General features: G+C 41.2%; 1 protein-coding gene across 1 annotated transcript in view; it reads left to right on the top strand.

Moving 5' to 3' along the window:
- MTM1 (myotubularin 1) overlaps nt 1–12,808 on the top strand; it is a 115,231-nt gene that overhangs the window by 65,522 nt on the left and 36,901 nt on the right. Inside the window, 1 exon segment of the mRNA XM_033202074.1 lies at nt 12,710–12,793. Within this exon segment, the coding sequence (XP_033057965.1) occupies nt 12,710–12,793 (84 nt within the window).

Genomic DNA, 12,808 nt, shown 5'->3' with positions numbered 1-12,808 from the left:
TTAAATTTAGTGGACCCTTACTTTCTGGGCTGATTATGGAATTACTACATAAAGAGAAACAGCTCATTTTCGCAGGGACACTGAAATGAAGTGCATATACACATGCTTTTAGCCTAAATGTGGCCTGATGACTAAAAGTTATTTCTTAGTTTTGTTTCCTTTTTGGGCAGGACTTTTTTTTTCTTGAATCAACAGTTAACTTGGCAAATTGACATACTAGTTACGCTTTTAAGTCTCCTTCCTTCCTGCCTCCTCTAAGACTTGGTCCTCTATTCTCATTGATCTCTCTGTCTCCACCACCTTCTCCCTCTCAGCCTTGAAATGTGCTTGGTTCTTCTCCGTATTGCCTGTCCTCTGGAACTGACATTTCACCTGGTCTCCTGTAGCATTGCTGTCTATGGTCAGAAGCATAGAGTTCCCCGCCCGCATCCACTCACTCCATAGCTCATTGCAACCAGATTTCTAGCCCGCTCACTGGAGTGGAATGATTCTTCTGAAAATGGCCCAAGGCCCTACAAGTTAGAAAACCTGGTAGTCTGTTAGACCATATGCTTTTCAACTGCACTATCGTTTGACTCTCAACTCTCCACCCCTTCCTTTCAAAGTGGTGCTTTTAAAATATTGAGTAGATACAAGAGGATATTTATAAAATATGTATAAAATCTAAAGAATACTGATGGATGGAACTTTCCTTTGTCTCTCCTGAAATGTAAGCTGGGTAATTTCTTCAGTTTTATCTTCTATTTCGGCTGTGCCTGATCTGAGTTTTTGTTTGCTAAAATTTCCATTGTTATGTTTTTTTAATTATAAAAGTTCTATTTGACTGTTTTTCAGATTTATTGGCCATTATTTATAATCTCTTCTTCTGTGCTCAGATTTCTCATCCTCTTTTTGACTTCTGAAAGCACATTAAATATAATTTATAATATGCATCTGATGATTACAATACCTGGAGTCTGTGTGGCCTTTTTCTACCACAGGTGTGTGTGTTTGCTGGCTCATGGCACTTCGTGTCTGATGTGGGTGTGTCTTGTGATTATTGCCTGCAGATTCCTATTCCTTGGAACTTTATCTGTGAGAAGACTCTGAGGCGCTATGACTGAAGGCAGTTTTACCAAGAGAGGATTTGTGTTTCTTTCTGCCAGGCATCTTGAAGCACAACTGGTTTGGGACGCTTATGAATTAAATTCTCAGGTTGGATGTTTTTGGAACCATCCAAGTTTTGTGAGTTTGGTCCACATACTACTTAAGGGCTGACTTGTGACGACAAATTTCTAGTGGAGGATGGTGGTAGGGATTTGTTTCCTCCCTTGCTCAGCACCAATAATCTAGACAGGAAGGTTCGCCTGAAGTCCCCAGGTGGTCCTTTCCCATTCATCCTTCCCTGAGTATAGCACTTAGGAGGTTTCTAATTTGACTCCTCATTTTGGGTGGGCCAGGTCTTCAGGCCCTATCTCCTGTGCCCCAAGAGGCCAGGAAAACCAGTTCTGGAAGTGGCCTAAAAGTGAAAGCCGGTGTGTTCCTCTTGCTGTCTGCATTCCTGTTTGCAGTTTGTTTTTGGCTTCTGAGTAAAAAAAGTCTCAGTTATATCCAGCATTTTTAGGTGTTTTCATCAGAAGTCCCATTATGGCATATAGACCATCACATTTGCAGATCTCTCTCCCTCTTTTTTTTGAAACCTAACTTTCCCCATAGCTTCTGAGATCTAAGTTCTCTGCCTCTCACTTCTTTTCTGGCTCCTCTGCATCCTTCTACCATCTAGACATGGGTTTTCTACAAAAGTCTGTCCTTGCTCTGAATTATGCCCTGGGCAAACTCATGTCCACGAACATTGCCTTTCTAAGCATGGCTTCCAAATCTATAGCTTTATGTTTCCCTGTAGCTGTTATAGAACTTCAAGCAACACCAAAGGTCTGTTTCAAATGACTCTCATATGCCCCAGAAACCCACTCCTCTGTGTTCCCAGTTATTCTTAATGATATCATCATCCTCTTGTTCATTCACATTTGAACATTCGAAATCAAGGCCATCAGAGGTTTTCATTTCTTCCTTTTCTTGTTTTTCTTTTCTTTTCTTTTCTTTTTTTTTTTTTTTTTTGAGACAGGGTCTTGCTCTGTCACCCAGGATGGAGTGCAGTGGTGCAATCACAGCTCACCGCAGCCTTGACCTCTTGGACTCGAGCAATCCTCCTACCTCAGCTTCCTCAGTAGCTGGGACCACAGGTCCATGACTCTACACCTGGCTAATTTATTTTTCTTTTCTTTTAGATGGTGTCTCACTGTGTTGCCCAGGCTGGTCTCAAACTCTTGGCTTCAAGAAGTCCTACTGCCTCTGCCCCCTAAAGTGCTGGGACTACAGGCATGAGCCACCATACCTGGCCCCTGTTTCGTAGCATGTACTAAATCCAGGGGATTCTGCCTCCCCAGCCTGACTTAGTTTATATCTTCATCTCCTCTCTTCTAAACTGTTGGAACATTGTTTGGAGGTCTTTCTACTTCTATTCTGTCTCCTATCCCTTGCCCCCAAACTTCAGCTGGTTCCTCCCTCTCTGTCGGTGTGCAGGCAGACCTCTGTCTCTTTCACAGTGTGCCCACCTCTCTCCATTTTTTGTTACCGTCTTCACTCAGTGGAGTGAGTGCAGACGGAGGTGTTCGCCAGTGGCCATGTATTCTCTGAGTTTGGCTGCCGTTTGTGCCTTTTTGTTGTTGTCCTGTCCGGAGTTGTCTTATCCTACAGGGTAGTTCACATACCAACAATGTCCCTTCAAGCCCCATCTGTCAAGAAGTAATGTGGGCATTCTCTGGGCCTCATAGTATTTTCTCTCTCCCACCTGTGGCACTTGCTGCTTTCGTCTCTGTGTGCCCTCCTCATCTCTCTCCTTTGGATAACTTCTAACTCCTTAAGGACAGAAGCTGTGTCTTCCTTGCCTTTTTCTCCACTTCATACCTTGTTCATAGTAGAGCCTCAGTAAATGTTTATCGAGTGGATATACTAATGTAAATAGAGCGAATTAATCGGAATCAGTAGCAACCAAGACATCAATGAGAATATTCTGCTTTTTAGAAAGAGCATTTATTCAATAAGTATTTACTTTTTAATTTAAGTTGTAAATAATATATTTCATGATTGTCAATTCAGGAACTGTAAAAGGGTATACAGAAAAATTATCTCCCTCCCAGCACACTTCAGCCACCTCATTTCCCTCCTCATAGACAACCAAGGTTTCAGTTTATTGCATCTCCACCCAGTGATAGTTTAGGCCTATACACTTAACTGATTCACATTCCCTCCCCCTTAACACTAATGGTAGAGAGCTATATACACTGTCATGTACCTATTTCCATCCACCAATAGACATTGCCCAGTGAATGTGCTTCTCCACCCTACGATCTTCATTCCATGTGCTACCTTAAATCCTCATTGCCATGTATGGTAACGTAACACAGGTTTGAGGGATTATTAGGACATAGACATCTTTGGGAAGACATTCTTCTTCTTCTTCTTATTTTTTTTAAATAGAGTCTTGCTCTGTTGCCCAGGCTGGAGTGCAGTGGCGCAATCTCAGCTCACTGCAACCTCCACCTCACAGGTTCAAGCGATTTTCGTGCCTCAGCCTCCCGAGTAGCTGAGATTACAGGCGTGGGCCACCACACCTGGCTAATTTTTGTATTTTTAGTAGAGGTGGGGTTTTGCCATGTTGGCCAGGCTGGTCTTGAACCCCTGACCTCAAGTGATCTGCCCTCCTTGGCCTCCCAACATGCTGGGATTACAGGTGTGAGCCCCAGCCCCGACTGGGAGATCTTTATTCTGCTTACCATAGCAACCCAGTATGTTTTCTGATCTTTTAATCTTTTTCAATCTAATAGGTGAAAATGTAGTTTTAAGTTTTATTTTGTATTTATCTTGTTTGAGTAAAATTGAATATCTTTAGGTTTGAGCTATCTGTATTTGCATTTCTCCATTCTCTGTATCTTCTACCTATTTTTTGTTTGGATGTTTGGTCTTTTTCTTGTTAGTTGTAGGTACTTTATATGTAATAGCTGTAGTGATGTTTGATATGAGTGACTAATATTTTTCCTGTATGTTTTTTGACTTTATGATGGATTTTGCTATGGAGAATTGTTTTCTATTCATTTGGTAGCATTTGAGAGTCTGTGTGTTGAGGGGCTCTAAAACCACCCCCACGTGTGGTGACTCAATAAGAGGACTCACTGGACTCAGCATATGATTGTACTCACAGGTATGGCTTATTACAGCACAAGGATGCAAAACAAAACCAGCAAAGAGAAAAGGCACATGGGTTGAAATTCGGAGGAAACCCGGCACAGGCTTCCAGAGTTCTTGTCCAGTGGAATCAAACAGGATGCACTTAATTCCTCCAGCAATGAGTTGTGCAGCACATATGAGATGTTGCCCACCTGGGAAGCTCATTAGAGACTTTGTATCCACAGTGTTTATTAGGGCTGACCATGTAAACACCCACTGCCTAGCACAAAACAAAATTCCAGGCTTCCAGAAGAAAAGCAGGAGTTCAGTGTAAACCACATTTTTTATACAAACAGTTTAGGCACAGTGAACCAACCTTACCAGTGAGGGAATGGTGAGAACTCTGCTGAAATCCAAATTACCAAGTGTCTGGCAAGGGCCAGCCATGTAAGCGGGCCTGTCTAAGGAGAGCAGCCTCAGGCCTGCCATGTTAATTCTTCTGCACACTTTTCTTTTATAGCTTCTCGGCTTTATATCCCAATGAGGAAGATCTTCCCTACTCAGACTTAAAAGGAATTATCTCAGCCAGGTATGGTGAGTCATGCCTTGCAATCCCAGCACTTTGGGAAGTTGAGGCAGGCAGATCACCTGAGGTCAGGGATTCAAGACCAACCTGGCCAACATGGCGAAACCCTGTCTCTACTAAAAATACAAAACTTAGCTGGGTGTGGTGGTGCATGCCTGTAATTCCAGCTACTTGCGAGGCTGAGGCAGGAGAATCGCTTGAACCTGGGAAGCAGAGTTTGTAGTGAGCCGAGATTGCTTCACTGCACTCCAAGCTGGGGCGACAGAATGAGTGAGACTCCATCTCCAAAAAAAATAACAAAATAAATAAAATAAATTATCTCATATTCCTCTAGTAATTTGGTTTCTTCCTTAAGATTTAAGTATTTCATCTATTTGGAATTTATTTGCAGTTGAAGTATAAGATATGAATCCAACTTTTTCTTCCCCTCCTGTTGCAATATCATTTGTTGACTAGTTTGCTGATTTGAAGTACTGTCCTTATCTCATACTAAATTCCTCTGTGTGTTTGATTTTATTTCTAAGAGGTTCTTGTCTTGCATTAATTATTCTATTCATGTACCAGGTGTGCTCTTTGAACTATTGAAGCTTTATAAGATGCTGCAGTGTATGGTAGAAACCGAGCCTCCCCTTGTTCCTCTTCTTTTTCTTTTCCTTTCTACTGTTGCTTAAGCAATTACAGAATGCTACATTGTGGCTGTGCTCAGGGATCTAGAACTGATACCCACTTCCTGTTCCCAAGGAGTGCTGTTTTCCTGGGTAATGCAAACAAACAGATGCATATGATACAGTGAGTGGTGCACAGGATGTCACAGGAACACAAAGGAGGGCTTCCTAGAGGAGTCAGATTCTTAAAGATGAGTAGGAGGATTTGTCAGGCAGAAATTGACATGCCATACTGAAGGAACAGTCTGTGGGCATGCAAAGAGGCCGCACAGATGCAGGCTGAACCCACATGCAGTTTGGTGTCCGGAAGTACAGCGTGCATGTGGGGGTACCAACAGGAGATAGTACTGGGGGCAGAGGAGGCTGGGCCAAAGGTTGCAGAGCCTAACATTCCCCACTCAGAACATCTGCTTTTTATCTGAAGGTGAAGGGTGCCATTTAATGGTTTCAAGCAGTAACGTGGCATGATTAAATTTCCATTTCAAAAAGATTGCTGGGCTGCAGTGTGTGCAGAGTAGGTAGAGGGGACGGGAGTGGAGGAGAGAGGAAGACCATTTCTGGGGATTTTTGTTCGTCACCTCAGTCCTTGATGATGAGGGCTTGAAATGGGGCAATGGACAGGGATTCCAGATGATGCTTTTGAGAAAGATTCAGATGGTAAGATCAGAATTTGGTGGTTGACTGAATGTAGTTATGAGGGAGGATGGGATGATAGAGAGGGAAGAATCCACCCTGAATAACCAGACCGATGGTGGGGCCAGTGGTTATGATGGGGACTATAGGAAGGGAGTGAGGAAGAGGTGGCAAGTTCCATTTTGGATATGTTGAGTTGAGAGTGTCTGTGAGACAGCCAGGCAGAGATACCTGGGAGACAGATGACTACATAGATCCAGAGCTCTGGCTTGGGGAGAGCTTTACTTGGTAGGCCTGGATCACATCCACATCACCTCATTAGCATTTGCATAGATGTGGCCAAAATTGCCAGGAGAGAGAACTATAGTGAGAAGAGGGACAATTTATGAACCCTCAGAAATCTCAACCTTAAATGATTACGATAGTGGACAAGTTGTAAAGAATATTCTTTTTTCCAAAATAGCTTCAAATGACATTTCAAATGTACATTTGTGGTCCTTTCCTGAATAAATAAACATGTATGTTTATATATGAAGACAATGATGACACAGGAATATCAAGCCATTTCCCCCAGAGTACTGATTTAGTCAGTAGTAGAAATAGGATGAGGAGAATTGTTTATGCAAACAGAAGTATAAATGGTAATTTATGTGCTAGCTGCTTTTGACCTGTTTTGTCAAACTTTTGTCAGGTTTTTGGAATAACTGCGTCAAAACTGATATAAATGAACTTACTGTGTCAAGTCGTGTGAAATACACAGAAAGCATTATCTAGCATTAGGGCGTTAGAATTATAAGCTTTACCAAATATCAATACGTCCTATGGTTCTTTAAAATTTTAGACTTTTCCCTCCAATTTTAATGAAAGCATTTTTTTCTTACATGAACAAGTCTTGTTTCTAAAGTTTAAAAGATGAAAATGAGGTAATTTTACATTACTGTATCCTTAAATGGTAGATGGAAGCTTTTTAAAAGATGAGTGTCTTTCATTTCAGAAATCAAATTGGAAAAAAAAAAAAAAAAAAAGCTAGCTTCAATTCCTGTTCAAACATTGCAAAATTTAATCCAGAAAGAAGCAGTTAGACCAGATGTGGTGGCTCACACCTGTAGTCCAAGCACTTTGAAAGGCCAAGGGTAGTAGATTGCCTGAGCTCAGGAGTTCAAGGCCAGCCTGGGCAATGTAGTGAAACCCTGTCTGTACTAAAATACAAAAAAAATTAGCCGGGCATGGTGATGCGTGCCTGTAGTCCCAGCTACTCTGGAGGCTGAGGCACGAGAATTGCTTGAACCCAGGAGGCGGAGGTTGCAGTGAGCCAAGATGGCACCACTGCATTCCAGCCTGGGCGATAGAGCCAGGACTCTGTCTCCAAAAACAAAAACAAACAAACAAACAAACAAAACAGAAGCAGTTAGTAAGTGGTTCCCTAAAGTTTTAAGTTTAGGTATTTGGAGACATAGGTCATTAAGAGTCATCTTCCTGAAAAATCATGTTCCTCAATTGTGCCATTGCGTGCTGTTAACATCATTTGAAAACACTTTTAAATGTTCATAGTTTATCAATTTATTCCCCTGATTATGAGCTGGAGAGAGCTTATAACAGTGACAGACAGCTGTCCATCCTCAAAGGAAACTCAAGAGTTGCTTAATATTTATAGATTCTGCTAAATAAACAAAAATCCAATCTAGATGTTTTAAGGAAATCAGTGCATCTTTATATAGGTGCCATTTAAAAATAATGGCTAATTAAGTGAAAGCTAAAATCTATTGTCATTTCAGAGTCTTTACCCCCAGAAGTTACAATGATAAATGTAGCTAAATTAAAATGACAAGTTATATTCCCTATGTCAGAGCTGTTTTTTATTCCTGGTGTGAAATCAGAGAATTTCATCTCAAGTTTGTCCTTTAACATTTTTCAAATGTTACATTGTGCTATTTTTAATCCAGAAACAATACACATGATTGCTTAAAAAAAAAAAAAAAGTCTCCATGTACAGTATCTCTTGACTAGTAGGGATCTAGTGAATTGTGAATTGATGAAATGCCCAAATACTAATACAGAGCAAAATTGAGGAAAATATGACTTGCTCACTTGAGGAAGGTGAGGGTGGCCATTTGAGAGTATTTTCTGTCAGTTTCCTGATTTTGATATTGTGCTAAAAGTTATACATGATGTTAACACCTGGAGAGGCTGGCTGAAGATTTACTTCTTGTGAATCTATAATTATTTCAAAATAATCTGAAACAAACTAAAGAGCTCCCTAAGAGCTTGACCACACAGAATCCTTAGGCTACATTCCTGAGAGTTCTGGTACATCCCACATGGCCCTTCTAGGACCAAGGAGGTAGAAAGTCACCCCCTAGAGATTCTGGTTCAGTAGGGGTGAGGCAGGGCACAGGGCATGGTTTAGTATCTGGAAAAAGCAGCCCACTTCACCCCCGATTCTGAGGCAGAGCCCTAGATAAGGACTGCGCCCTAGAAGAAAGCCATGTAGGACTTGCTGAATCATCAACTGAAAGGTGATGCTCAGCAAAACATCTTCTCTGCCTAAGACTTTGCTCAACTGGGACTGAATCGTTCTTGAATTTTCCATAGGCGATGAAATCAGTACTTGGACGTGTTCGTTGAGTAAGCTTTATCATTACCCATTTAGCAAATAAGACGCCCTGCTTGATGGTTATAATGGAAAATACTCTAGAGCCAGCTCTCTCCATGTGATTTAGAGTTCCCAAATTAAGGGTCAAAATTTGACCCAAGGTTATATTTAAGAATAATAGTTGAAAGTGTCAACACATTAATAAAGTGTTCAAGAATACATTGTCTGGAAGAGAAAGTAAATGACAGCTAAAAACCTCAAGACATATAACCTATTCACTTTAGGCTTTAACAATTTTCAAATAGGAGTTTTAATTAGGTTTGTAACAAGTTGCCACTTGTAGGGAATTTTATACTTTTTGATAATGAGGTACAGATGAATGTGTTTTGTTACTTATTTTTGTTTTTGTAATAATCCAACTTTATATTACTCTGAGAGCCTATATTCTCTTAATCTTTAAGACAAAAAGAAAATATGTCTGAAAAGTAAGTCCTCGTACTTTCAAGTTTAGAAAATGGTGGCATTGGCTCTTTCAGACTGCTCGCTTCAATTGAACCAAGTAGCTTATGGAAAACTTAGTTTTTAAAGAAAAACACCACATAAACACTACCTAGTAATGCTTTTTGAAAAATGTTTTTTTTGTGTTTGTGAGCTAATTTATTTGAATGGTGAAAATATTGGTTTAAGCACCCAGTCTCTTCTACCCTAAGCTCCAGTGCAATATTAGATATGTTGCTATGTACTTCATGAGGAGAAATATTTGGCTGTTGTGCGATTCATAATTCTTCCTGAAATATTTGGGGTCCAAGCCTGGCTCTTAGCATCAAGAGTAAACTGGGAGTTGTTTTTGTCACCAATTCTAATAGGCATGTTTCGGGTTAAAGGATACCAGTTAGTTGACTCATTCTGGATATTAGTCAGAATGTGAAGTGTCATTGTAGAAGTGATCTCACGAGAGAGGCCACCTGATGTGTGGTTACCATGGGGACATTGTCTCAGTCTCATACTAATGACAAAAAAAATTTGATGTTGCTTCTGTTCAGGTTCTCTTATAAAACATATTAAGGAAGTTATGTAGATAATTTTTGTTTAGGCCATATAACTTTGATCTTCTGATAACAATTTTGTAAACTTAGAAATTTTCATGGCCGGGTGCGGTGGCTCAAGCCTGTAATCCCAGCACTTTGGGAGGCCGAGACGGGTGAATCACGAGGTCAGGAGATCGAGACCATCCTGGCTAACACGGTGAAACCCCGTCTCTACTAAAAAAATACAAAAAACTAGCCAGGCGTGGTGGCGGGCGCCTGTAGTCCCAGCTACTCCGGAGGCTGAGGCAGGAGAATGGCGTAAATCTGGAAGGCAGAGCTTGCAGTGAGCTGAGATCCGGCCACTGCACTCCAGGCTGGGCGACAGAGCGAGACTCTGTCTCAAAAAAAAAAAAAAAGAAATTTTCATGTAAGATATAGGAATACTGGAAGCAGAAATAAGAAGGTGCTTAACATTAGTGATTGAAAAAATAGTAACTTAGGTTGAAAATGCTGCTTGAAAGTTAATACTGATAGCGTTACTACACATGATGATTTTTTTCTGGAAGGAAAGCTTTGTCTGGGCCTTCAATTTAGGAATTTTTCTCTTTGGTTTTTAAAAGCTGCCATATTCACTTGAGCTTCATGGGAGAGATGCAAATAACTAAAAACAAACAAATGAACAAAAATCATGTTGAGGTCAGGAACTTATTTCAAGAAGCAAGTTCTAGGTTTTGTTCTAAAGTGATAGTAGAGCCTTAGGTCTCAAACCGTCTACAACCATGTTAACAGCACATCATTCAAATCGTTCAACAATCCTGAATGTTACCTGTGCCAAGTACTGACCAGTGCAGTATCAGATGTTCACAGTAATGATATATTGCCAAGAGAATGCTTAGGCATGTCCCATATATTCTGTTTATGGATAAAGGAGTGCATCAAACATTTTAGTGCTATTTTCACCCAAAGTCCCTCTGTCTTTAAGTTACACTTAACAGAAATCACTTATTTTCCCCAGTGGTACTGAATAATTAAGCATTGCTGTGGATTCAGTGTCAGGTTAAAGCCTCAGTGCATGCTTAGCTAGGTCAGCGTAATTATCAGTGCGTGCTTATCATGCCAGCCATCCAGAATAAACAGCACTCGGGCCTAGGGCTGCCAGAGTTGAGACCTGCAGAGCGTGCTGCGTGCTTGGAAAAGTTTGAGAAGACATTCTGGAGAGCATGTTCTTGGGCATTTTTCACCTTAAACTTCCTGCCATTCACATGCAGAAAACTGTTGCTGCTGAAAGATGCTTTTCCAGAAATACACTGTGTTGTAGGGGAGGGAACACTGGTGTTCAAAGTGATTAGTCTGATGACAGAGGAAAATGGATGGGGAGGGAGCTACATAGAGGAAAAGTGCCCAGACGCAGCGCCTCCAGAGAAGGTGGTTGTACAGGGGCTGTGTGGGCCTTCATGTCTTCATTCGGTCAGCGAGCCTGTGTTCTGCCTCCCTCTGACCAGGCGCCATTGTAGTTACTGGGGATAAAGGATGGGAATGAAGCACGTGTGTACTTTCATGGAGCCCATGTTCTGGGGGAGGGGATAGTATATATGTACAGTGAACAAGTACATATGTAATATGTCAACTGATCATAAGCGATAGGGAAAATCAGATGGGAATAGGGAATGCTGTTTGAGGGTAACATGTTTTTCTGTAGGGTGTCAGAGGTCTTACTGATTAAGATTATTGGATCAGAGATGTGAGAGAAGTAAGACAAGAAGCTATGAGGTAAAAGAATTCCAGGCAGATGGAATAGTAGCCGCAAAGGCCCTGAGAATGGCATGTGCTTGGTGCCTTTAGGGAGTGGCACAGGAGGCAGGTCTGACTCCCGTGGAGCGAGTGAGTCTGAGAGCAGAGATGTGGTAGGGGAGATGGGCAGATGGCAGACAGCTGCATAAGCCATTGGAAGGACTTCCACCTTTACTCCTCACAAAGTAGAAAGCTACAGGAGGATTTGGGGCAAGGAAAGGACTTGATCTGACCTATGACACTGTCACCCTGATTTGAGAAGTACAAAGATGAAAGCAGGGGAGCAGTTAGGTTTTTGTAATCAACCAAGTAAGAGATCATGGAGGCTTGGACCAGGGTAGTAGCCATGTGGTGACAAAGATGAATCCAAGGTTTTCAGCTCAATCAGCTGGAAGGATGGCGCTGTCATGTACTGAAATGGGGAGACTGTGGGAAGAGCAGGACTGGGTAGGGGAAGCCAAGGGTGTTTGGCTTTGGATGTGTTGAGAGTTCTCCAGATGCCTCTTAGGCAGTCTGGTGGGGTGGTAGAGTGGACACTTGGATAGCCAAGTCTGGAATTCAGAGGGGATGCTGGAGAATGATAGGTCCTTACTAGTCACTAGAATATGGATGGTATTTGGGGCTATCAAATGTATCAACAGCACATTGAGGGTGAGTATAGATAGAGAAGAGGTGAGAGGTCTGAGTCCTACCATTTCACAGAAACCAGGGCATTGATTCAGAATTCACAGAGAACAGTTAACTCAGAGTTTTCTTAATATCCTGTCTTTTTAAAAACAAACACGTCATTGTTCCCTTTTGAGACAGTTGCACCGTTTTAACAATAATTCCTGAATTTTATTTTTCTTCCTTTCCTTCTTTCTTTTTAGTGGCTTGTACCTGATCAATTGCTAATACTGTTTAAAATTGATAGGCACTTTTTGGTCTGGTAATCTGCTTTTTTTGTGGAACATCGTTAAAAGAACAATTGGGAGATTTATAGCCATAGAAAATTGAGGCTTCTTTCTATTACTCAAGATAGAAGTTAGCGTAAGTCTGATCTGAGTTTTCCACTGTTTTTGTTGTTGTTGTTTTGTTATAAGTCTTGGTTTGGGTTGTAATTTCATGGTCGGCAAATCTGGCAAAATTTATTTTGCGAGAAATCAAAGGATGTACTATAATAGTAGACTGTTCTTTCACACTGAACTTTATTTTTTGCCTTTTCTAGCCATTATTTGCATTTTTAAATGAAGAAAAGTTTAACGTGGATGGATGGACAGTCTACAGTCCAGTGGAAGAATACAGGAGGCAGGTAAGTTGTTAGATG

Source organism: Trachypithecus francoisi, unplaced genomic scaffold (genome assembly GCF_009764315.1).
Source record: "Trachypithecus francoisi isolate TF-2019V2 unplaced genomic scaffold, Tfra_2.0 Lachesis_group6, whole genome shotgun sequence".
NCBI lineage: Eukaryota > Metazoa > Chordata > Mammalia > Primates > Cercopithecidae > Trachypithecus > Trachypithecus francoisi.
This window is presented reverse-complemented; position numbering and strand designations above follow the sequence as displayed.